The 27,529-nt window shown below is 39.4% G+C and overlaps 1 protein-coding gene across 1 annotated transcript in view; it reads left to right on the top strand.

The window, feature by feature from the left end:
* Positions 1 to 15,298, top strand: part of LOC141797423 (neprilysin-like) — a 41,027-nt gene extending 25,729 nt beyond the window's left edge. Inside the window, exons 12-23 of the mRNA XM_074678756.1 lie at positions 143 to 236; positions 3,477 to 3,605; positions 10,043 to 10,141; positions 10,241 to 10,318; positions 10,540 to 10,643; positions 11,006 to 11,064; positions 11,170 to 11,289; positions 11,781 to 11,914; positions 12,304 to 12,369; positions 13,211 to 13,306; positions 13,650 to 13,726; positions 13,822 to 15,298. Coding sequence (XP_074534857.1) covers positions 143 to 236; positions 3,477 to 3,605; positions 10,043 to 10,141; positions 10,241 to 10,318; positions 10,540 to 10,643; positions 11,006 to 11,064; positions 11,170 to 11,289; positions 11,781 to 11,914; positions 12,304 to 12,369; positions 13,211 to 13,306; positions 13,650 to 13,726; positions 13,822 to 13,921 — 1,156 coding nt within the window. The 3' untranslated portion in view covers positions 13,922 to 15,298. The remainder of the gene's footprint in view (positions 1 to 142; positions 237 to 3,476; positions 3,606 to 10,042; positions 10,142 to 10,240; positions 10,319 to 10,539; positions 10,644 to 11,005; positions 11,065 to 11,169; positions 11,290 to 11,780; positions 11,915 to 12,303; positions 12,370 to 13,210; positions 13,307 to 13,649; positions 13,727 to 13,821) is intronic.
* The last annotated feature ends 12,231 nt before the right edge of the window (positions 15,299 to 27,529 follow it).

Genomic DNA, 27,529 nt, shown 5'->3' with positions numbered 1-27,529 from the left:
CAGCGCGAGCCTGCGTATGAGTGTGTGCTTGCGGGGGCGGGTAGTGTTGCATACAATAAAAACAGCTGTTCACCCATTACTGATGCATCCTAGCTTTGTGTGAGTGAGCGAGTGACTTTGAACATCTTTTCTCTCCTCAAAGGGATCTGCAGAACTACATGGTGGGCCGTTTTGCTATGAACAACGTGATGAGCCTGAGCAGAGCATACAGAGACACAAGGAAAGCCTTCCGCAAGGTAGACTCAACCTGTCTTTAGATGTGCACAAAGGCCAAACACAACTGAGGGCCTGAGTCACTAAAGCAGGGCTTGAAGCAGGAAAAAATCCTGTGCCTGAAAGCGGGGGGGGGGGGGGGTTACTGCGTTTAACATTGTTTTTATTATTAATAATAATAATAATAATAATAATAATAATAATAAAAACAACATTAAACACAGTAACACTAATTTTTTGTTCACACAAACGGTCAGTCAGCGATACAGCACAAGTACCTGTGGCCATCGCTTCCGGTAGGGTCCACAATTTTGTTGTTGGATAATTATGTTTGATATGATCAAGGCGGATGATGAAATGCTAAAGTTTACCTGAAATAGATTTAAAACCTTTTTTTGTAAATGACCCCTGTGCACACTCAAATAAAGACTACATAAATCAGGTATTCAGCTCTGAAATGGTTGTGCTCCTTAAATATGAAAATATGCAGACTATTGAAACAAAGTAATTAAAGGAGGAGCATAATATTGCATTCAATGAAAGTTGTGAAGGTTGAAGATTAATTGAAAAAATAAAAACTAAACTGAAAAAGCTTTCTAGAAACACTGTCTACTTTAATATTTATTTACAACAGTAATTTTTCACTAACAAACTAGTACCATACTTTCTGGATTACAAGTCACTTCGTAGTACTATCATACGTTTTTTGAGGTCGTATCAGTCAAAAAAAAATGCGTCATGAAGACGAAAATAACGTAGGCCTACATAAGTCACACTGGACCATAAGTTTCATTTATTTAGAATGATTTGGTTTGTTTACAGTATTTCCAGAGTGAACTTTTTACATATAACTTTTAAAATGTTTATTTATTAGGAGGTTTAAATACTGTTCCTACAGCTTCTCATATCTATGATCAGTTTCACTTCTCTACGTGTCCTCCTGTCTTCTCCTCCTCCCCTGCTCAAGGTGAGTGTTACTGGTGAGAACAGTGCACTGTGAGCTTAAATGAGCTCCATCTGATAAATGTCCTCACTTTTAACAAGTTACGGAATATTTGGCGCTAGATTGTGACTTAAATCCCGGAATCCGTTTACCATAGAGAGCAAACAAGACGCGAGTGAAGTTTTAAAACACGTTATCAGGCGCTAAACACCGGGAGCTGTCACAGTGTCCGAGACGAAGGCTGAAGACCAGCGCGTCTGGGGCGCCTCTCAGTAAAAGACTTTGCGAAGGGATCAATGAGCAAACAGTGTGTGCAGGCAGTGCTCGTGGGAGTTGTGGTGTCGTAGTCTCATACTGCAATGGGTTTAGTATTTCAGATGCCGTTTCAGAAAACTACAATTAAATAATTCAACCCGCCGAAGTCGCTAGTAGGAGTGACGGTTTTACTGAAATTCGCATGGATGAAAAATACATCCATGCGCGCCCGATTGCGTGATTACAGACTCGCTGGCGGCGCAGTTTTCGAGCGGGTATCCCGATTACGTGGTAAACTTGCTCTCTGAAGCCAAGCTTCTTTGTTGTCCAAAAACATCTCTCAATATCACTGCTTCATTAAAAGGGGTTGCTACTCCGCTTCTACTCTCCGCCTCCGTCATTAATTACTCTCTTCACGAAGCACATTTATCTGACAAATTAGACGGACAGTGCCATATTGGACGATCGTTCTGCCAGTCACACTCATCATAGACCAATACGCATCAAGCCACGGTATGACGTAGCGGATTTGGGCCGCTGCTGCTTGTTTGTGAAAGAGAGGCGGGAGCTGCTCTCTGCAGCTCCCGCCTCTCTTTCCTGACTGGTTCAGTCGGAACTCGATCGAGTGAAATCAACGGAGGGCAGCCAGACCGACCTGCAGGATTTCACAATCTGGCAGGTTTGTCTACGCTGGATTTCCGGCACTACGCCGGAGGTCTTCAAGCCCTGCTAAAGGGTTGTAGCTTCTATGCCGGCTCAACTTGTGCAAACCAAACAGGAAGATGTGCTTCAAAGGGTCACATGCAATACAAACTACCCTGCACAGAAAAAAAGAATGTGGGCGTACTGGATTGAGCCATTATGCATTTATTTGGGGGACAACTTGACCCTTTCTCTGCAAATGAGCTTCATTTTAAAACAAATTCACAAACAAGGGGGTTAACATCATGTGCAGTCCGTTACATTTTCATCATCGCTGACAATAGATATAACTGCATTTTTTTTAAAAGAGTGGCATGCTTTAACTTTACAGTGATTGCAATTCAACCTGTGGATGACATTAAAAGTCACATTTCTGAACAAAAACATCACCAGTAGTTACTTTGCCACTGTTGTTGTTACTATAATTGGGGATTAAATCAATCCCAGGCTCCATTCTTCAAGTGCAAACTCACTTCTCCACATGTGTGGCCACTGAGCTTTTACAATGATGATGAGCTGGTCTTACACTGCAAAAAAATGGAGTTAAAGCATTTATGACCAGAAAAATGTCTTAATTTAAGACGTTTAAGGGCAAAAATGACACCTGAATTGCTTGTAAAGAGTAACAAATCTGCCCAGGGTAAGGAACTTGTTCTTTTTTGTTTTAGCTACATAGACAGTCAACATTTGTTTTGATTCTAGTTTTTGCTGAGCACTGGCTCATTCTATTTTCAATTTTACATGTTTCAAAAACTAAAACTGCAATGCATTGCCTAGAAGTGTCCTTTTCTGAGCTCATCATCCATGTGAGAAGAGATTTGTACCTAGTAAGGATGAGAGCACACAGCCCCAAAGCTGACAAATTTTCTCCACAATCAGACACAAAACAAGAGCAAACTGTACTGAGCCGCAAAACTTTATCGCTGTGTTTCCTCTTGTATGCTCTGTGAACTGGTCCTTGACATGGATTAGATAGTGGTGGCAAAGAGTCCACAAGTCTGTGTCTATTAGCAGCTGCAATCCACTCCCCGGGAATCTGCCCCTGATTTTCAGGCACAGAGAAATCAATACTGGTATTGCTATTTATAGAGCTAACCTGCTAGCCTTGCTAAAAATAAACTTGTAGGTGTCTTGGCTCTAATAAACACTGGATGCCCACTCTCAGTCCCATTCATATAACGTCTACGTGTTTATGACTTTTTCTACTCCTACCACTCTTCCTAATCTAATCACATCCCTCCTGTCCTATTTCTTTTGGTTTTACTAATGCATAGAAGAATTGCCACGAGCCCTTTTTCAACAATATGCTGAGTGGTTTACCCCACACCTCTAATTGATCGGTGCCTTCTTACTCTCCCTGCAGGCCATGTCCGGCACAACTTCAGAGGCAGCAGTGTGGCGACTGTGTGCACTTTATGTCAACAACAACATGGAGAATGCTGTGGGACGACTGTATGTGCAGGAGGCATTTTCTGAGAAGAGCAAAGAACTGGTAAGTAGAGGTGGTTTGTGCTTTTAATATCTGTTAGATTACAGAGAGGGTAACAAGTTATGTCACGTTTATTCACAAGGTATTCCATGTTTTCAGTCTGTGTGTGATAATTGCATGGCGCAAGTGATTCCACGAGGCTGTGTTTTTACAAAAACAGTGTCAGAGTGTTAAATTATTCAAATATTCATACAAGCTGGATAACAAGTTGTGTTTTTCCTCTCCCACTTGAGCTTTCCCACCTTAGTTTCTGTCACCTCTTGTCCACCATAGAGTTGTTTTTTTTTTTTTCGCTTGCAGCATTTGAAAGCAGCTGAACAAGGTGTGCATGCATGCCTACACCACCTACGCAGAAAATCTCACCTCAAGGCACATGCATGTTTATGTACAATCTTCTATACATGACGGAGTGCACATTCAAGTGTGTGTGTGTATGTGTGTATGTGTATGTGTGTGTGTGACTATAATGTTAAGTGTCTCTCACAAACACACACACACACACACACACACACACACACACACACACACACACACACACACACACACACACGCACGCACGAGTAAATCTTTGTCAACCTCTGGACCTTTGCCCATTCAGGCATATGAATCTCCCGTCACATACTGTGTAAATGAGCCTGTGCGTGTGTTTGTGTATGTGAAATGTGACACAGGACTCCTTTGGGAATGCATATCAACACTCCTTTCCAGGAATACATGGCCTGATATACAGTGCATGTGTGTCAGTATTCTTTATGGACTTGTAGCTGGCACACATGCTGCTCAGAAATAAAAATAAATTACATGAGTTAAGATCTACAGTGGAATTTCAGACTACAACATTTAAATTGTTATTGTGATTAAGTTGATGTTTAACATAGAATGAGATCCACACATAAATTTAGAAAGCAATTATTACAGAGTACAAAATAAATACAATAGAGGCGGTAAAAAATACAAATGGGTCCATATCACTTTAAGCGTCTCATCAGAATTACATAGTTAACGTGAAAGCATAGCAAAATATTGAAACTTTGAGGAGGTATTTTTACTGGACAAACATTTACACAGAGATCAGTACAATAAGTCTTTTTAAATGTGTTTTCTTCATTTTAAACCATTATTTTTTCATTGGATTTAAGTAACTTTGGCGCGTCCCATGCACTGCTCTGCTAACTAGTGTTAACAAGTGATTGAATAATGCTGAAAACATTTTTTCAACATATTTTATTTTGAAAACACAATTATATATATATATATATATATATATATATATATATATATATATATATATATATATACATACACACACACACACACACACACACACACACACACACACACACACACATATGCAGATCTTTACATCATACATCATAATATCTACTTAATACAATAAATATGGAGTTCAATGGAAAATCTCAGGTTTCATACTGACCCATCTGTTAGTAAGTTAAGTAAGATGCAAAGTACAAAAGAAAGTGTTTAATTGAATAGTATATGACACAGGAAATTACTTAATTGGACTACCAGAATGTGTCAATGATCGGCCAGTGCAGGTGGGGTTCTGTTTGTTGACACAATTTTTAATGTGCAGAAGTGGTGCTCTGATAGCTGCCATGGTCTCAACAACTGGCTTGTTTTATTGTGGTGTGAAAAGTGGTGTCAGTAACAGAGCAGCATCTTTGCAGTGCGCTGCATGCAGATGGTAAAGGCAAACAGATTCTCATATTTAAAGATTAAAGATTCTCTTGTATTTAAAAACACACTCACTTGCCACTTTATTAGGCACACCTGTCCAACTGCTCGTCAATGCAAATTTCTAATCAGCTAATCAAATGGCAGCGACTCAATGCATTTAGGCATGTAGGCACGGTCAAGACAATCTGCTACAGTTAAAATCGAGCCTCAGAATGGGGAAGAAAGGTGATTTAAGTGACTTTGAATGTGGCATGGTTGTTGGTGCCAGATGGGCTTGTCTGAGCATCTCACAAACTGCAGGGATTTTCACGCACAACCATCTCTAGGGTTTACAGAGAATGGTCCGAAAAAGAGAAAATACCTAGTGAGCGGCAGTTCTGCTAGAGGTCAGAAGAGAATCGCCAGATTGGTGCGAGCTGATAGAAAGGCAACAGAAACTCAAATAACTACTTGTTTCAACTGAGCTCTGCAGAAGAGTATCTCTGAAAGCTCAACACGTCCAACCTTGAGGCACATGGGCTACAGCAGCAGAAGACCACACCGGGTGACCCTCCTGTCAGCTAAAAATAGGAAACTGAGGGTGCAATTCGCACAGGCTCACCAAAATTGAACAGTAGAAGACTCGAAAAACGTTGCCTGGTCTAATGGGTCTCGATTTCTGCTGCCACATTCGGATGGTAGGGTCAGAATTTGGCGTCAACAACATGAAAGCATGGATCCATCCTGCCTTGTATCAACGGTTCAGGCTGGTAGTGGTGTAATGGTGTGGGGGATATTTTCTTGGCTCACTTTGGGCCCCTTAGCACTAACTAAGCATGGTTTCAACGCCACAGCCTACCTGAGTATTGTTGCTGACCATGTCCATCCCTTTATTAGCACAGTGTACCCATCTTCTGATGGCTACTTCCTGCAGGAAAACGCACCATGTTATAAAACTGGAATCATCTCAGACTGGTTTCTTGAACATGACAATGAGTTCACTGTACTCAAATGGTCTCCACAGTCACCAGATCTCAATCCAATAGAGCACCTTTGGGATGTGGTGGAATGGGAGATTGGCATCGTGGATGTGCAGCCAACAAATCTGCAGCAACTGCGTGATGCTATCATGTCAATATGGACATGAAGGATTTGAAGGATTAGGGCAGTTCTGAAGGCAAAAGGGGGTCCAATCTGGTACCAGCAAGGTGTACTTAATAAAGTGGCTGGTGAGTGTATTTACCCTTTAAAATGCTTACTTATAGGTTATAATTATTTGGAACAAATTTTAATGAAATTATTTTAATTTGGACAAGATGTTGGTTGAGTTAATGACTTTTGTTAAGAAAGACTCATACAGATTAAGACAGTACCATTGGAGAAGGAGACTAAGCTAAAACATTAACATCAGCTTGCATGTGCACAGTACTGAATGATTGTGCAGACATTTGGGACCAGGCTTAATTTGTTAATGAATAGCTGGATACACAAGCTTGAATGGCAAGTTGTTATATAATAAGAGTGCCTTAACATGGATGCATTTTGCTATGTACATTTTTAGGTAGGTGTCAATTTTTGAACAAAGGAAAAGTTTGAGTAAAGTTAAGGTCTTACATATATCTGCTTTTTTGTTTGATATCCATCCATACTTAAAAATGTACTTTGGCCTGAATAGCCTTTTTTTTCTAAAACATCTCTAAATAGTTTGAGATATCAAAGTATAATATCACAACCAGGGAATTTACTTTGAAAATTCTTAATGTTAAGATTTAATGATGATACTATTTCCCCAATTCCTACATGAGCTTTGTTGGAGCTATAACCCTGTGATATTTGGAGTCAAAGTGAATAAAAGTCAGTTGAATAGTAGAGGATAAGTACCCCCAATGGGAAAACGTAATTCTAAAGCAAACTTTCATAATGTATTTGGATTTAAGAGGCTTACCATTGCTTCTATATGAACCACGCATTTGACCTATGCAGAGTACTCCATAGGAATTTAAATGTAAACAGATACCCCTGCATGCTGCTGACCTCAGATATCCATGTATGTACACAGCATTTACTCACTTACACAGTTTTAAACACACACACACACACACACACACACACACACACACACACACACACACACACACACACACACACACACACACACACACACACAAGCTGTATGCTAAAAAGCCTCATCAGTATGGTCTCTGCGGGTTTGTGGTGAACCACAGCGTGTTGTCCGAATGGTCTCACAGCGAGGGGTCCGCTGATATGATGCGATACTGAAATGCCTCTGTCAGCTCAAAGGCTGCGGTCTCTGTGGTCAGAGGAGTCTGGAACTAAAAGGGCGACCTCCCCTGTCACTGCAGTTTCTGATTTTTTTTCTTCTTTTATTTGGCTCTTGCATGTTTATTTGTTCAAGGATATTTTTGTGAGTTATTGTAATTTTGTTTTTGTTGCATCCCTGGGCTCAAATTATCTTTTTTATTATCTGATGACAATGGCACAGCACATGGTTTGCACAGCATTATGCCATCCAAATTGAGACAGCCAGTCTGTCTCTGGGTGTACAGGCGTATTCTTGTAAATTCTTGTAGCTAAAGAGAAATACATTGTAGGAATACCATGGATTCCAAATATGCTTTTCATGTGGATTTTGGAGCACCTTACTTTCTAGATTTGCATGGAAACAGCAAACTTCTTTATCTTGAGGGCAGTAAAACTGGGCCAATACCAATGTTATGTGTTTTTTCTCCCTTTTCTTTTAATTTTTTGCAATAGGCATTAATATACTGTTTTTTTTTGGTATACCTGGGCGGTGAGGAGTATTGAGCTGAAAAACCTCTTTTTAAGAGTTGGAAGGCACTGAGTTATTTTGGAAAACACATTTGATCCCAGAACTAGTTTGCATCTGTGAGGAAATTAATATTTAATATAAGGAATAATCAAGTCTCAAAGCAGTGTAGACTGGATATATAATCAGTGATTCATTTGCAAATTTGTGTAGGCCTCCAGACTTTGAAAGCAACAAGGTGAGACTTTAGTAGAGATGGAAAAGAGCCTGTGTCCTTTAGCCCCATTTATTACACTGGTTTAACCTTTTTTTCCATATAAAATGGATGCTATTCAGTCCATTTCAGCGCTCAGCGTACTCAACTGCCTGTCAATGTCAGTTCTCTTTAACCAACGACACACAGGCCAATCGAAAGCAAGAGAGGGAAGGACTGGTGATACCAGCTTTGTCAGCAACTATGGCAGAGGTCCATAGAGAATAGAAACTAACAAACCCTGTTTATTTGAGCCTTTTACAATCTTCAGGGTTGAGCCCTGTTGATAATTTGATAATTTTGCATTTGCTTCTTCAAAAGTTATGTTTCTCTGAAAGCAGAGGTTTACAAAAGAACTTTGCCGGAAGGAGATTTTTAAAACTCAGTTTTTCTGTTTAGTTGTCATTGAGCCAACAACAGGAACAAAAGTTTTGCTGAATGCTGATATATCTGTTTATGTGTTGGGCATGTGCTATAACTGAATCCTCAGAAACCTTTCTTGATTGTAAATACTGATATCTAAGCAGATGTTTATGACTTTTATTTACTCAGTATGAGCCAGATTCCACTAAGTAGTCCAAGAAAAATATTTTATTCAAAGATAGTCACAGACAAATTGACTCCTGAATTGCTTGTAACTTCACTGTTCTTCCTCATTAGACTACAGCACAAGGGTGAATAAAGACATTATGCAAAATTTTCATACTCACTCTGCATCAAACACCAACCCCATGTCTTAACATTTATTTAGACTAGTGAATAAGTGTTGAAAAACTGCAGTTAATCTGCCTGAGGCTGACTGCAGAAACACTGGTAACTAAATAGATACACAGCACACAACTTCATCCATGTATTACTCAGTTTATCCTTAACACCCAGTTTGAAGAACATGTCTACCAGTATACCCCTGTCAAGAAAATGCTAAATTAACACATATGAACAACGGCTTGATACAATAAACTGAACAATAAAATAAATTCTTACCCCATTGGGATTTTTTTTTAACCCTTTAAAGGCAATTCAGGCATTATTTTTGTCTTTTAATATCTTGAAATATGGCATTTTTCTAGATTTGTCAGGTGAATGTGGCTCGTATTAAGTCTAGGAAGATTATTATTATTATTATTATTTTATTTTTATTTATTTTTTTACCAGGAATCAGACAAATACTCACTTAGATTTCAGTGTTTTTCAGTGTAGGCACCAATGAGAGTGTGCACTGGGAGCTGTCAATGCACGAAGAGTGCTTCAAAAGACACAGGCTCAAAATGTACTTATAAAATTTGCTCTTCAGAACTTTTTTATCGTCATCAATTCTTGTGAAAACACTTTGTCCTTTTGTCTGTCAGAGTCACACTTCTCTTTGTAGTCATTCATTATTAAAATAGCTGATGACTATTTTATGAACATCACTGCATTCGAAAACTTACCAGTAATATGAAGTGATGTCATCACATTTACTGACATAGGAGCCGTAACCCTGAGTGCTCCTTCAGTGATTTATGACTTTGTAATGATGAGGTCTGAATCATGAAAGCATGTGTTTATGACTGTGTGGTGAGCTTTTCTCATGTCAGCTGGATCCTCGCAGAGAGAGACACACTCCCACACTATGGACATGTTATGTTGACTGACAGTTATTGTTAAGTTCTTTTCATGATATAAATTTATATAAATTTTGTGACTGTTGTATTTTTCTTTCTCTCTTTGTGTGGGCATCAGATGGAGGAGATGATTAAAGACATTCGGGAAGTGTTCATTAGTAACCTGGTGGATCTGACCTGGATGGATGCAGAGACCAAGAAGGCAGCCGAGGAGAAGGTATTGGCTGAAATAAAGCATGTGTCGAGTTTTGTTCTTTAGGATTGAGTATGATGACTCCTGGACCTTTGTTAACTGTGTTTCTCTTCTTTTCTCCAGGCCAGAGCTATTAGAGAACGAATTGGCTATTCAGACAACATTATGGATGACAAATACCTGGACAATGAGTACAAAGATGTGAGTGGCTGAAAAGATGTGAACATGACTGTTTCTCTCCCTTTACTAAATCAGAGTAACAGAGTGAAGGTTGGGTTCACTGCTTATAAATTCTCCAAAAAGCTCCCTGTGAATTCTTGCCTTTTGAGTTCAGCCAGAGAATGTATGACCAGGTGTTGATAGCTCTCATCACGGCTAATCCTCCCATTTCCCCGGCTGTGTATGTGCTGTGTTGGTGTTAGCTGGACTACAGTGCAGAGGAATACTTTGAAAACAGCTTACTGAACCTGGAGTACGCGCAGAAGAAACGCCTGCGGAAGCTCAGAGTCAAAGTCAACAAAGAGGAGTAAGTTTTCCCGGTTGGGGGCAGAGTTAAATCAATACACAGGGAACAGACTAATTTAGGATTTGCAGTATTTTAAACTTTAAGTTATATTCAAATCACTGACAATGATTTTCTTTTTGCTTATGGTGCTTGTGGTCTCACACACTAGCTTGCATTTAGCACGGTGCACTCACATTCTCCCACACAAACTCCTACTCGCAGACACAGTTCAGCCTTCCACTCAGCAGCAGGAACTCCAATGTTAGCATGTTGATATAACTCTCAGGTTAATTTGAATATTCTTCATTGAATGTGAATTGTGTTGTTCTGTGGTGCTCGCTTACTCTACTATGCTTTAATTCCATCCTACTTGTCTCCTTCAGGTGGGTTACTGGAGCTGCTGTTGTGAACGCCTTCTACTCATCCAGCAAAAACCAAATAGGTATTTTTTACCCCAGGACATGCAAACACATAAAGCTACCAAAACATATGCTGGTTGTCAAAACACAACATATTCTTTCTAATTTTTTTCCTCCTCTGCTGTCAGTATTTCCTGCAGGCATCCTGCAGCCACCTTTCTTCAGCAAAGGCCAGCCTAAATCCCTCAACTACGGTGGCATCGGCATGGTAATCGGTCACGAGATCACACATGGCTTTGATGACAATGGTATGATTTTCCACACTGTTGCTTGCTAATTCTCCTGGGGATACTTGTGGCAGCTCTTCTGGTATTTCAATGAAAAATATCTCCTTTCATCTACTTGGTACCACCCCAGAGTGAAAACATAAAACATTAAAAATCAAATGCCAAATCTGCTTGCTTGCAGATCATGTGACCCCAATAAAATTCCACTGAGCTTGTTTTTACGAGGTTATGAGAAGTGATGATATTCAATGCCCAAAAATGTCAAAACCTTTTTGGGTAGCTTTTTATAACTGCAAGACACCCAAACATTATTGTTTTGAGTGCTGTCTCGATTGAAAATACTGATATCTAAGTAGGTGTTAATGTCTTATTTTTACTCAATATGAGCCATCTATGAGCTATCTTTGAGACTCTTTAGAAGCAATTTTTACCCACTATAAGACATAAATGCTCAACTAGATTTGGGTTTTGCAGTGATGTTAAGAGCTTTTGTGCATTTGTCTCTCTGTAAGGTCGAAACTACGACAAAGATGGTGACCTGAAGAACTGGTGGACACCTGAATCCACTCAGAGGTTTCTTGAGCTGTCAAAGTGCATCGTCAATCAGTACAGCAATTTCTCCTGGGACCTGGCCAACGGGCTTCATGTAAGTCCTGGTTCATAATTTCTGTCCTTCTTCTCCCTTCGATGTAAAGTTTTTATAAAATGGACAGCCTCAATACTATCTCAAACTTTTTTTTTGGACTCATTTGCTTCCCCTCTCGTTAACTTTGCCAACCTATCCCTTTCCATCTTCTCCCTCTTTTAGCAGACTCATATGTCTCTAATATTACTCGTGCTGACATCTCAATCCCTCTCTCCTCCCCTGTCCTGCTTTGAACAGTGCTTCTTTTGTACCCCTCGAAAAATTATGTTGTGTATCCCGCAGACTGATATCTGCTATTTGCTGTAATACAGAGGAAAAAATTACCATCTCCCCAGGTCCTGTTTTCTCTCACGATCTGTGTTGTCTCTCTCCTTGTGTCCCCTCTCTAGTTAAATGGTAACGACACCCTGGGGGAGAACATTGCTGACAATGGAGGGATACGCCAGGCATATCAGGTAATGAGCCCGAAAACAAAGGAGGAAACTCAGATTAGGAGCCCTGGGTTAAAGATGACAGAGGATGACATTCAGTCTGTGTTTTTTTCTTTTACTTGCTTACATTAATGAATATGTCATTTTGCCAGGTCACTGACTTGCTCATTAGCTATTGTAAACACTACAACAAAGAACATGATATTGCAGATAGAGTCAGCAGTTTTGACCAGAGTAGCACAGAGAAAGGGCACACATGGATTTTAATACGAAAAGGAGATAATACAATTTGTAAATTAGATAAACCATTATGCTCATGCTGCATTTATAAATTCATTTATATGAGCTCAGACTCTAAATCTCTATAGTTGACCAGAAGTTTCCTATTTGACAAGAAACATTATGAATGAGTGAAAAAAAAAAAAAAAATGTTTTCTTTGCTATAATCTCCCTAATACTAATGTCTTGATGCATCATAATATGTTATAAATATAAAGTGATATATTCTCACATAAAGTGTAGAGTTGCTACAGTTAAGAGTGTGGGTCCTTGGGACAGCTCAGTTGGTTAGAGAAAGACCATTCTTGGTCGATGTTGCATTATTAAAAGTTTGGGCTTCAGGCAATTTTAGACCGTATCCTTGGAAATAGATGTTTTAATAAAGACAACAGAATAACAACCACATCTGAGTTTTTGCATTCATCTGTTTTCAAGTGTGGATTTGAATGTCAATTGGCAATGAGTCAGAGTATCCACAGTAAGCTGATGGGAGAGTGATATATGATATTTTTGCGTTAAGATTTTTTTCTATTTGAGTATAATTTAATAGCTGTCATTACAAATCTTTGATGTTTTCATTCTGCAGGCCTATAAAAACTATGTAAGGGACAACGGAGAGGAACCACCACTGCCTGGCATTGACCTTACCCATGATCAACTCTTCTTCCTAAATTTTGCTCAGGTATTAAACAGGCTGATTGTCAATGAGAAGATGGATGCATGGATGGAAAGATGGATTCATAGATTAGTGGGCGCATAGAGGATTGGTAAATGGATGGAAGAACCTTGCTTTGAAAATAATTGGCTGGTTGGAGAGATATAATTATTTGATGCTTGACAGTGAAAGTGAATTGTAGTTGAAAGAATGATTGAATGGGTGGATGGATGGATGAAGGGAGGGAAGGGGAGATGGAAAGTTGGATGGATTACATTTTGGATTTTGTTAAAATTTTTTCATTTTTTAATCTACATTTGTGGTTGTTATGTATCAAACTCTAGCATGCCCTAATCTTCATCTTTTTCAGGTTTGGTGTGGAACACATCGACCGGAGCAAGCTGTGAATTCCATTAAAGTTGACGTACACAGCCCCGGGAAATTCAGGTACGTACAGCACAGAGTCTTGTTGAAGTATACATGTTGTGTACTAATCCATAACCTGAAAGCCCAATCAACATCCTCCTCTGAATGCTTCACAGGGTACTCGGCTCCCTTCAGAATTTCCCAGAATTTGCCAAAACGTTCAGCTGTAACAAGAGCAGCTACATGGTCCCAGACAACATCTGCCGAGTGTGGTGATCAATGGACTCTTGGGAATGGTACTATTGTGACATGGATCATTCCTGTCCCCCTGCAGTATCTCCCTTCTCTGACTGTTGAAACACTTGAGCAGGGGGACGGCCACATGGAAGTGGAAAACCCTCTAAGCTTTTTAATGGATGGACCAGGGCTGGTGGACTGGCGCTGCAGTATGCACAAGAAAAGCAGTGGACTATACCCTCACAGACAGGACAGACAGAGTGCTGTCTGTCCCGCTCTGATACTGTAGTTCTTTCACTCAGCCTAATTCTTCTGCCACTCACTGGATACAATCACTCCCTGTCTTTTTTTTCTTTCTTTTTCCTTCTCATTTTGACCCTGGTTTGTTTTACATTTCATCTGCCAATATCTATGTGAGCGTGTTTCAGACATAAAGCTCTACAAGAAGTGGGGAGGAGAGGGGCAGGCAGACAAATGTGCTGAAACCCACTGGCATATGAATACTCTTCACGCCCACTCATACTTACACACGTGTAACAGGGCTGAACCACTCTTCTGTATGTGGGACTGAGCTGAATACCTCTCATAAAACCTCAGCTGGTGTCAGCCTACATCCCATGCTGATTCACTCAACAATGTACCCATAATGTACTCTTTGTTTATATATAGAACTAGAATAGGTAACTTATTACGGAAAATCAGAATTTATTTTGATGAATAGATCAGTAAATATTTAACCATAATCACGTATTACACAATAACGCTCTATATTTAACTCTAATGACTCAACTGCAGTTGACAGGCGGCTGCTGTTCATTAGCAGTCTGTCATAATAAACCAAAATGAAGTTTTCGCCTTTAAGATGACAGCTGGTCGTGAATCATTGAGCTGACAATCGACAAATACCAGACCTTTTTTTTATACATTCACTGAGCCTCCTGTGTGGCTGTATGTCTCTTTTTGTTTTGTCATCATAATCACTGCCTACAGTTTGTCAAGCAAGCTGGTCTGCCTTACATGATCTTTTGTGTTTCTGTGTGTAAGAATGAGTACATGTATTTTCCACAGAATGGGATAAACAAACACCACAATAAAGGAATAGTTTTACAATTTTACAAACACTTCTAGAGTGCTTTAGAAACAGTCAAGCCTTTGTTAATAGATTCAGGATTTTAAGGCTATTCCTTCTTTTCTTGGCTCCATACCTCTGAAGTAAAACAGAGTGAAGCCTTTGTGTAATTTACCATCTACTGTTGAACTGTGAAGTGCCAGAAACAGATGAGCACAATGCTGGGGATATAATTTCCAAGTATTGGGAGATGGGAGTTGTAACAAACACTTAATTGGCTTTCTTGACTAAAGCTAGATGAGAAGCAGCAGCCTTTTAGAATAGCTTAACATAAACACAGTAAACAACTAGCAAAAGTAAGAAAAATCTCTTCCCCCATTATTAAAATAAACTTTGTGCATGTGTGTGTGTGTGTGTGTGTGTGTGTGTGTGTGTGTGTGTGTGTGTGTGTGTGTGTGTGTGTGTGTGTGTCTGTGTGTGCGTGTGTGTGTGTGTGTGTGTGTGTGTGTGTGTGTGTGTGTGTCTGTGTGTGCGTGTGTGTGTGTCTGTGTGTGTGTGTGTGTGTGTGTGTGCGTGTGTGTGTGTGTGTGTGTGTGTGTGTGTGTGTGTGTGTGTGTCTGTGTGTGTGTGTGTGTGTGTGTGTGTGTGTGTAAAAAACAGTTTTTACATTTCATTGAAAAAGCAATGCCAATATCCAACATAAACTATTTAATTGGGGCCAATCTCTGTTTACAGATTCTACATATGCATGAAGAATCTGTACTCAGGGGGTAAGAACTTTCAGTCTCAAAAGTATAAAGGTTTCTGTTAGTAGTCTCTAGTAGCACAGGCCCTTTATGCATCAGCAGGCTATAATATAAGCAGGAAAATAATACATGTGGAGACAAAAGAAGGCAGAGCGCAATCTGTGGCTCTTATGGATGGTATTTTAACTGATTAATTTATCTCTGAAAAGAGATATCTATATGCAAGCGAGCTAACGATCTACTCTGGGTAAAAGTTGTGTTGGATTTGCTCGAGGCTTCGTTGCAGAAGCCAGTCAGTGCTGAGGTTTTCTGGCAACCCAGAATGCTTTTGAAACAGTCAATCAAGCCATTTTAAAAACCAGTGTCCCTCACTCTCTGCCTTCTTGGCTTCATACCTCTAAAGTAAGCCAGAGTGAAACCTTTTGTTATTTTTGATAAGTTGTTGAACTGAAACATGCCAGAAACAGAACATGGCCACAACTTTAGGGGTAAGTCATTTAACACCAGGGGGTAGCTACACCACAATTATCCAGAGGTTGACAAACATTTCCAGAGCTTTTGTGTATCTTTGTCAGATCGATGATGATTACCAGTTTAGGCCCTGAGATCGATTAAAAGCAGATGTTAGAACTTTCAGTTTGGGAGGATTTTGGTAACACCTCTGAACACAATATCAAGAACACTGTCCAATTCAACACACTGAAAATCCATATTTGGTTCATTTTATTCAAACAGGGGTTCCTGAACATTTTAGCCTTCTAAATAAATAATAAAAACAAGACAAAAAGGCCCAAGGTTCTTATTTTTGCCTATACTTTACAAAAATGAATGAAATAGGCAACTTTGAACTGTTTTTAAAGTGGGAAGAGTTTCACTTTAACACTTTTTAGAAGTTCATGCATTATTTTGAAAGCAGGTTATTGAATGAAGTCAGTGGATCCATTTTTTGTGTGGCTTTACTTTTCATGTTGAATTGTAACTGGGCCAGTCGCATCATTTTTGCCTCTTTTTTTTTTTTTTTACAGAGAGCAGTGCAGTGACTGATCCATCATGATGGTCTAGCCTGTACACAAACACCATCCATGTCCAGCCTTTATACATCACCTCTTCCCTGCCTGTTCTTTTCCTCCATTGTTTGTCTCTCTCACACTCCTTCCCCCCAGGCTCTTTTCTCTCTGCCTCTTCCTCCCTTTCTCTCTATCCCTCCACCTGTAGAAAGAGAGATATACCTCAGTTGCCTGTATTTAGATACTTTATAATAATGACTGATAATTATCTTGAGGAGCTTTTTTTCTTTCAAATAAATCTTTAAATAACACACTGAGCCTGCAGACAAGTTTTCTGATGAGTTTTGTATTTTTTATTTTTGTTTAGGATCTTCATTCAGCATGCTCTTCAATCTGATACAATGAAATGTAACATTACATCCCAAGCGTAGGTGGTTATTTTAAGCAGCGAGCTTCAAAATGAGAAACATTCAATGGTGGACTTAACGTGTGCTCTGAATGTGAATGCACATAATTTCCAGGTCCTGCTGTCTTGATATTACACCCTTTTATGGACTTTAGCGACTTTAATCTTGTAGAAATGTTCAACATCAAAGAGGAGTCATTCTCTTGCAGTTTTTCTTTTTCTTTGACCAAGAATGCAGTCGGATATTCTTAAAGAATGATAAAATACAGAGAAGTATTCAGACATACTGTTTCACAGGGGGGTTATTAACATGGGGGCTTACTTTTATGTATTAATTTCCTTAGAGACATACAGACAATAAGTTAATTTAAACATAGCATAAGCCTGAAGTCCTTTCCTACTAATTGGACCTATAAGCATTTTGGGAGTAGAGGCTAATGTGGGGGGTGAGTCAAAGGCCAGATGCAAACAAATGAATGTGCAATATCTTTATGACTGCTCCCAAAGCTGCCTGCTGATAAATATACCCGGAGCAGCAATGAACAAGCAAGCACATTCCCTGGCACGAGGATGGCTTATGCACAGATTCAAACTGGAAAAGCGTACAGTCAAAGATGTACAGGGACTAAGGGGGAGGGAAAAAAATCTGTGAAAAGTTAAGAGGTAAACCAGGAAGCCAAAGAGAATTATAAAGTGTGAGACGTACAGGAAAGGAGAGCCAAGAAGGAGCACTAAAAATATGGCAAAGTGCGAGAAATCTCTGGAGGATTCAAGAAGTGTAAGAGGGGCCTGAACCAGAACACGCTTATAAAAACACACTGCAGTTAAAATTGGAGGGGTTGTGACCTGAGATTTTTTATTTTCTCTTCTTTTTAAAACATGTCTCCCGCTAAAGAAAACTGAAGCAAATATACTTTCTTTAAACATCATCAACAAGTTCCAATGAATTGGTCGACTTTCAAAAGAAAAAAGAATCATTATTATTGTTTTAAGGGTTCAAAAAGTTAGCAATTCTTATCTTCTTTATCTTGTATATTGTGATATTATAATATACTCTGAAGCCTACGCTGTCTGATTTAGTGTGGATGCATTTCCACCTCTCTGGCTCTCATTCAAGTTTTGTTTTCAGCTGAATATCAGTTGCAGTTGCTTATTTACAGCCTGGCTTCCCCTCTTGCTCTCTCTGGCCGGCAGCACTTTGGCACAGCACTGAAAGTTCACACCACCCACTTTCCTCGTGGTCTCACCCTCCCTGTCATTAGCAGCTAAGCCTGCTAACATCACAGCTAACATTACAACACCTCAGCATGTTCCTGGGAGGCTGAGCACAGTGTTTTGCACTTTGCACACTATAGGCAGTCGAGGATTTATCCTGAGGTAACTCAGCGTTGAGGTGTTTGGAGTTTTAAAAGTGCACAAAAGTGAGATACATGACTTGATGGAAAATGTATCTGTCAGTGGAAGACAAACATAATTAACACCTTTGCGCTTCAAACCTTTGATCCTGAAGGTTTTAGGAATTCACCCACGCTTCACTGTCCTATGTTTTTATGCTCAATACAAAGTACCGCACCTCTCTACGGCTGTCTAGTCATAAAACGACTCTATTTTCCTTCATATGCCCTTTGGGCAACCCTAACAGAGGGTCCAGTGGTATGTGTGTGAATGTGTATGTGTGACAGATACACAGATGTAGATGTGGGGGTTGTAGCCTCTGGAATGCCTCAGGTCATGTCTGTATGTGAGTAGATACAATAGAGCAGAGTGAAGAGAGAATGAAGAGAGAGCAAAATATCTGCACACCTGAAAGACTGCATGCACACAATCACACAAGCACACGTGTGTTTGTCGTGCTAATGTAATTATCAGGATCATGAGTGGGTAATGTTTTCAGGTAGAACAATTCGAGCAACTGCTGCGACTGCAGCGCGGATATAAAAAGAGCTCTCATTATGAAGTGCTCTCTAACTGTGCTTTCACTGTTAAAGGCTGTACATTCTTGTTTTAAAAGTTTAAATTGGCTCAGCTTTTAAATCACTTCATACAGTATGGAAGAAGTGAGTCATCTTGTTTTAGGCCTATTGGAAATTCTACTTGCGATTGTTTCTCTTGTCACCAAACTTAAATTTCACTTATATAATTTAAAAGTACATTTCTGTACCTTTCAGTCCACAGGTAAAAATATAAGAATACACCTTAAAATGTGACTTTTTGGACCCACATTTCATGTATTTTTAAATTCTTGACCCATGTGCAGAAGCAACAAGTTGTAAATACAGTGGAAAATATCTACACTGCAAAAACTCAAACCTTACAGAGTGTTTCTTTTAAGATGGTAATAATACTCTGTTGTTATACCCAATATCCATAGTTTTTGAGGGAACAAAAAGATTTGGAAAATGGTGGCCTTCACTGGAAACTGTGTATATGCGCAGCAAAGGTTTTTAATTTTCAGTCTTCTTACAGTGACAGATATCTACATCACCTGCCAAACAAAGAAAATTGAGATATGTAGAGAGACTGGAAGTATTTGAAGCTTTGTATCTGCTCAACAAAGGTAACGTCTTGGCCAAAGTTAAAATTTGGTGATGTTTATATCTTTGTTGTGGAGAGTCCTTCCACTTATACTGCCACCGAGATTAAAGCCTTCAAAAGTATACACGTAACTCGGTTCTTCCAGGGTCAATGATGTTATGGTTTGAGAGGTGGAAAGGGAGAAACTCTCCATCAACATACAGATGAATAGAACAAGAGGACTACATGAAAGGTAGGGTCTGCTGGAATTTTAGTTAGTATTTCTACAAGGGGAGACTCTAAGACCATGCACCTGACTTGGCATTTAGCACAAGCTAATCACTGGGGTATTAGACACATACCTGCCCAGTAGCGCCAACTCGCATCGCTCTTCGTCCTGTGCCCAAAAGTGAGTGAAAGTTGAGCCAAGCTTCAGCCTCGCTTAGTAAAAAGCTTTTATCTGCTTGCCATTTTGTTTTACTTTGATTATTTTTCTTGCTCTGTGCTACAACTGCGCATGGGATAGCTTCTTCCACTTGCTTATCAACATTCAAAGTCACTTGCACATTGGGCGGGCTGTGATTGGCTGATCTTACCAGGCTCCTTCTCAACCCAGAAATGTCCCGATACATCCAAACAACAAACAGGCTGAGGAGAGGGTCGAGGCGGACTTAGATACTGAGACACTTGAAAAGAGGCCCAGAAATGATGATTGAGCAGGATCAATCCTGTGAAAGTTGACATTCTGTTCTTTAGGAAAATCCTGCAGACTCTAACTTTAATCAAATACAAGTTTTAATACTCAGCTTTCCATATGAAATGTTCACTCAAAAGCTTGGATTGATGCATGTAGGACCCTCATTATGAACAGTTGACCATCTAAAAGCATTAATCCACACAACAACTGTCAGGCATGTTTTACACAAAACATGTTTTACACAAGTTAAACATCTGATGAAACAGTTCCATTATTTCCCCAAGGTGTATATCTCCTATGGAGCCTGTTTTGACCCCCAGGGGGCACTTCTGTAAGTCTAAAAGTCCACAGTTTCATTTAGGAGACACTTTTGTCCAGAGCAACATAAAACACAAGTGAGAATCTAGACGGGAGGGAAAAACTTTAATTTGTGTGACAAAGTGCCTCAAATTACTTGGCCACAGATGTTGCCATTTAGAGCCAGAAGAAGTGCCTTTTTTTCCATATAAAATAATGTAGCAAGAGCTGATGAAAACTAGAAATCATCTTCAACAATATCACTCAACCTTAAACAACATTCAGCAAGCAATGCTTAATATTCACCAAGAGCTTGGTCTGAGACCTTCTGACTCACTCTACCCCTGAGGAAAAAGAGGGTCAGCTTCAGTGCCTAAGTGTTCCTGAGCAGATAAATCTTCAGAAATCTCTTAAAAGTAGAAAGGGACTGTGGATCATACAGAGTTAGGTTCATTCCACCATTTGGGCACAACAGGGAAGAAGAGTCTGGCTAGAGATTTAGAGACATGCTGGGCTGGGAGCACCAGGTGTCTTTCACAGGCAAGAGCGTAGCAGGCGAGGAGTGGACCCCAGGTAGGCCAGAGCTGTCCATGTCACTGTTTTGTAAGCCAGTAGAAGAGCTTTTGATTGAATTTGATTTGCCACTGGAATCCAGTGAAAAGAGATAAACTGCGGGGTGATGTGCTGTTTTGGGCTAGTTAAAGACCAGATGTGTTGCTGCTGCATTCTGGATCATTTGCAGAGGTTTAAATGCACGCTTAGGGATACCTGCTAGAAGAAGTGTGTAACATCCCAAAGCAGCAACCTCTAGATGTTACAAATGAAGCCCATGGGAAAGTGCTAAAGCTGGAGTTCTTCAAGATCTGGCTTAATGCAGGCTGCAGAAAGACCAAAAGAAAGTTATTAAACTTACGAGTTTTGCTCCTGTAAAGGCTGACTTTACTGACATCTGGGCACATAGAAGGTGTCTAGAGTGAAGCTCAAGGGTCTCTTCTTTAATTCAACTACACTGGAACAGAGATAATTTCAGCATTTCTTATATGGCCCCCACCGCTGATGTGATTTAAAACTCTGTTTCAGAAACAGGTTGGTGACATCATGGAGACTTCGTCTTTATACAATCTATGGATGTCACATGAAAACTATGTGTAGTTCACATTGGCCAAATAAGTAATAATTCCTAAAATACTTACTTCTTTTTGGATCAAATGAGCAAAAAAAAAATGCCTGCCAATGCATCAAGATTTCTAGATAAGTTTTTTGAAATAATACACATTTCAAAGACCACACCAGGAAAATTTAGCTTGTTGCACTGGTAGTCTCATGTTTATTTACCACGATCAAAAAAGTCTTTGTTTCTGAGCTTGTTACGTGTTAAATTAAATTGGTTTCTCAACTTGTCAGACCAATGTGGCCTAAATCAAGTGTAATGACAGATTTTGGCAGGAAATCAGATACAATTTGATTTTATGGCATTGTTAAAGCAACAAAAGAAGTCTTAAATGATAACGACACTACAAGGCAGAAAAAGGAGAAAAGACTTAATGGGAGTATAAACTTCACGCTCTTTGCTCATAATTGAACCCTGTTAACGTGTTTTCCTTTTGTTGCTGACTAAAGACTCAGAGTTTCCCTTGATATTGAGGATAAACACATTATGTTTTAAGTACTGTGATAGGGTGAGTGCTTGCTCCATAATTAATGTAAAACAGTGACATCATGTGGTTGTTTGACATATCTGTGTTTCTCAGATGAGCCTGTGCTCTTTGATTAAACTGGAAAGTTGGCCTAAATCACACAAATGGAGCCCAACAGCATAATAGAGACCTTCAAACAGTGGACATAAACCATCTGTTTTCTGAATGGGATCTTCTTCTCCACAGCTAAAATGCCACATTTATCGGCTCTAACGCACTTCAGGACAGGAAGACTGTTACTAATAGCTCGCTATCGGTTCACATTTGTATAATTCAGCAACCTGGAGCATTTGGCCTATGATTTTTTTTCTTGTCACGTTCTGACCAGTCGTCCGTGGTGCTCCTTTTTTTCCCCTTTCCGTCTTGATCTTGTAGCAGTTCAACCACTCCTTTCTTAATATGCAATAATGGGAGCTCAGTCCAACTTTTCTAATTGAGCAAAACAACTTTTATGTGGAGAAAACTGCTTGATTGATGGTATCACACAAAAGCAGAGACTTTTGCCATTAAAGTAACCATCGATCCGCTTTTTGCAGAGGACAGTTGAGAGATCAGGTTCATTACTTTTACATCTTAGGGCAGTCAGTCGCAGTGTGGACTGCGCAATTCTAATTAACTGCTCCAAGTTTGAGACAGGCATGAAGGTCACAGCATTTAATTGGTTGAGCTAATATAACACATTTCTGTCTCAATGGGGGAAGCTTTGACGTGCAGTACTCTGTGGGGCTTCTCTGGATTTAAGGCTTTGTTTTGCTTCCCATTTTGATGCATTTGGCAGGCCAAATAATCCACACACGCAGAAAAAGAGCTCTGTTTTGCATTGCTGATGCATGAATACTGTGAAGATGGCTAAAAATTTCAGATTGCTCTCAAAAAAGGTCCAAGTGAGACAAACATTCTGCTCCATCTAGACTTGAGTTATTTAATCTGACACCTGGGCCATGCAGTTGTAATGCTTGCATCAACATGCTGCAGCTCTGATACCCAACAAAATCGTATTACTGCAATTGTGGCTTGAGGTATCTGAATACATTTTAAGATTTTATTGATTTCTTTTAAAGCGCAGTTGGATCTGGCCTAAAGCAACTGTTACAACCAGCTCTCTATCCCCCATGAGCCCAGTAAGAGCATCGGATTCACACGCCGGGCCCTGTTTGTGGTCCCAAAAAAATGGTTCATACCAACGGAGACCTGGCTGTGCTCTCACCACTGCTGGGCTTTCAATCAACCTGCCTCAGGCCAGGTTGTTGCAAGAGTGCGTCATCTCACACCTGTAGTACTGCTGGTTGAACTGCAACCACTGTGAAACAAAGAACACTTTACTATCAAGATGTTTCATAAGCTTTTATTGTGCATAAATTATACATTTTACTCAAATTCTCTTCATTTGGTTCTTATTTAATACAGTTTAAACTTTTTGTGACACCAATTAGCCTCTTCCTGGGACAGAACATCTGTCTCTGTTGGGTACTAATCACATATTTTCCATTTTGTCATCAAATTGGAGCATTCCAGAGTTCTACTGTGGGAGCAGCATGGGCAATAAACATGAAATCTAAATCGTAGATACACAAAGTTGATCCACCACACCTGGAAAGCATCTTATTATACAGCAACCATGTGGTGTACCTGCATAATGATCTATCTGAGGAAAGAAATACCAAATCGAGCCTGGCTGCAGGGAGAGGGAGGGCAGTGAGGGCTGTTGTTTTTGTGTTACAGAAGCAAGCAGACTGGGCATGTTAACAACCAAACACATCATTATTCTTCCAGTAACAACAAATCTGGTGCTGAAGAATGATCACGAAGTAGATTCATTACAGGTTTAAATATGCGTGCTCAGAATAGGGTTGTGTTTGCATGTTAGCATTCTCCAACATGTGTGTAAGTGTCGGTTGGATCACACGTGTTTCTGCTGGTGTCGCTGCATTACTGTGGTGTTGAAAGTTTCCATTTTAACTTCATTACCCTGTCACACCCATGTTTGCATCTGGAGCACATGTTCAACATGACAAGCAGTGTTGTGGCATATTTGGACTTATTTGTGCAGAGACTTACACCTCTGGTTTCCTGGAAAGTGGATGTGGCGTAATCTGCAGTAACAACCAGAGAACCTAATGCCCTGTTATTAAACACAGACTTGGAAATGCTCTTTAAAGCTGACAATGCTCCTTTTGCAGTTTGGGAGGCTCAGCTGTAATGGCGAGTTATGAGCTGATATGTCAGAGAACCGTTTGTTGTTTGATTTCTTTAAGCTGTAATACAAATGCCGCACAGAATCTTGGAGGTGATGCGTGATAGAGCTTTATTCTTGAGTTTAGGTTTCATGAAGTGCTGAGGTTTGATAATACAAATTACAAGCTAAAGATCCCTCCAGGCCATCCATGCACATAACAGTTTACAGAATAAGAAAGTACAAGTCTCCACCTAATCCATTGTTTTTCTGTTCACATCCTGAGAGAGCGCGGGACCACTCATGATAAAAAAAGAGACATGTGGTAACTATAGCAACGACACTGCCAGTCCTAACACCCTATACTTTTGATCCCTCGTTGTGTGACAGAAATACTCTGAGGACACACAACCACACACACACACAGTTACATCCATTTATCAGAGCACTACCTTACAAAAAACTGTCTTTTCTCTCCTCTAGTTCTAAAGAGCTCCCCTGATCTAAGAGGTACAGCCTGAATACACACCACCTGAAATGTAACACATCTGCTATTGTTAATGGAAAAGATGGGTGTTCTCATTGGACCCTTCATACAATGGTTTCGTTAATGGGTGATGACTAAATGAGAGCTTATTCACAGAGTAGAGATGATTTTATGGTATCATATAAATCAAAACCACTAACTCATGATCATCTAACTCATTTATGATATGACACACAATAATTCATGGATGCTTTCTCTTTAGCTCCATAAGATCAAGCATTTACATGAAAGTAACAACGTAACAGATAACAGTATGGAATATTATACAAAGTAAGGTCAAAACATAACCAAGGTCCCTTCTTCCCACAGCAAGGAGACATTTATTCCTACGATGAATTCAGTTTCTTCCTCACACGCCTTTTTCTCTGCTGAAGAAAAAAGAAAGAAAGAACAAATAGATTAACAAACAAACAAATAAATAAATAAATAAAGTCCATTAGTAGAGACAAAAACATAGGCTGAGACTGTAGCCTGGCTGTAAGCTATGAAAAATGAGTTGTGTGTTTTTCTTTATTGGTATAGTTATAGCAATATAGCAGCCCACTATTTTTCTGATACACACTCCGTTACACTGACTGATTGGGTGCAGTTTTATGTGGAGTTTGCCTTATGAAGTTGAACAAGGCTGGTATTGGAGGGACTTTGTTGTTGCTTTCAGGGTGAACTTCACCTCAGTGACCTCTAATCGAACTAATAGATCTTTGCAATGATGCAGTTTACTGCCAGATTTAAAGCCACAGTAGGTGACTTTATTTTGCCTTAACTTTGGTTTAAAGTGACATATTTTGGTGATTGCATGTCACTAACAATAATCAATTAAAATGTTCCTTTAAATATGCTGATAATACTCAAACTAATTAAGTGTTTTGTTTTATTTCAAGTCCAGATAAACATCTAATTTCAAGAAACTATAAGCTAAAATAACAATAAAAAAAATCAGGTAGGCAAAATTAAACAAAGTTTTCCTTGTTTTTAAGAAACTTTCATTAAGTTTAAAGAATTTATGTTCTAGGACTAAGACAACAGGATTTGCTTATTTGAAGATTCTTGTTTTGTTCACAGTTGGCTTACACACAACTAGCTAATAATAACAACTCTGCAAAAGCCAGCATCAACCAGAGTCTTCATGTTGTGTGTAGCCATTGAAAGCCTAAAGCAGCTTTTATTAGCTTTAGGAAAAGTGATGACACAAACAGGCCATCATGCCAGCAAATACATTTCTAATACTAGCAAGCATTATCCCTCAGCCAATCTTTTTCCATCTTGGCTCACCGGGCTTGCATGCTAAATTCTGCTAAGTACAGCTTAGGCTGATAAAAACACAACTTTGACCTTTTGATTTTCACTTTTAGAGTTATAGATGACCTAAGGATAGCACAATTAATGTCAAGAAACAAATCAATAGCCCTGCAGTGTCATGGCCATCTATTTAATTGTGAGAACTTTCATTCTTTTTTTTTTTTGGTCTCTGCTGAGTAAAAGATCATGAAAAGAAATCTTCAGAAAATGTGAATGTCATCTGGTTGTGGAAAAAAAAACAACAGTGTGAAACTAATCATCCGTCTTTCAGATGCTTTCATTACGAAAACGTAGGTGGTGGCCTGGTTACAAAAACATTAAAAACTACAGTCCACATGGCTCATACTGACAGTGATCGAATTGAGCAGCAAGCCACAAAGCTGGTACAAGCATGTTTTAAATTGTGACTGTCTTGTTCCAAAATGCAATCCATCTTGACTTTCAGACACTTTTATATGCTAATATTTCATCATGCCCAGATTACTGTGACAGCCTTTTTTAGTTCTCTAACCCCAAAAAATCAATTTTACAGATAATTGTAGCAATTGTACATTCAGTCCTGAAGTCAGCTGCCAGCCTTTTAACCGCAATCAAAAAAAAAAAAGAACCACATCCTTCCTTATTGGCTCCTAATGTGTTTTAGAATTGATATCAAGATTTTACTGATTGCTTTGTAAAACTCTTAACAACTTTCCTCCCTGCTACATGTAAGACTTTTTGTTACTCATACCTCTACCGTAGCGCCTAACACACATCTACTGAAGGGTCAGCTGAGTCAGTGACCTCTTTCAAATCCCATCACGTCACAAACTTGTATCAGAGCACGCTGTCTTTATTTTATGTCTTTTAAAATCATTTTTCCTATTCATGATTTTGTGACCTGCCTGTTTTTTAGCTGCCTTTGTTTCTTGGTTTCTGACTCTTGTAAGTAAAGTTTATCTATTTCTCCCATTTCTTAGTGTACACCTACCGTATCGCTCATCACTTTGGTCTATGAGCAGAGAACTTTGCTTTAAAGATAGAATCATGTTCCCAAGGAAAAAAGAAGACAAAGTAGACAACCGCTGCACATCCAGTAATCCATCCTACGATGAGCAGGAGAGAGAAGAGTTTGTGGGAAGAGGCTGTTGGATGCACATCTGAGGAGGCAAATATAGAAACAATAAGAGAATTGGTGAGGTGTGGAAAGAATTAT

Source organism: Halichoeres trimaculatus, unplaced genomic scaffold, assembly GCF_033239565.1.
Source record: "Halichoeres trimaculatus isolate MK-OKI-2021-1 unplaced genomic scaffold, fHalTri1.1 fHalTri1_scaffold_9, whole genome shotgun sequence".
In the NCBI taxonomy this organism is placed as follows: Eukaryota; Metazoa; Chordata; class Actinopteri; order Labriformes; family Labridae; genus Halichoeres; species Halichoeres trimaculatus.
This window is presented reverse-complemented; position numbering and strand designations above follow the sequence as displayed.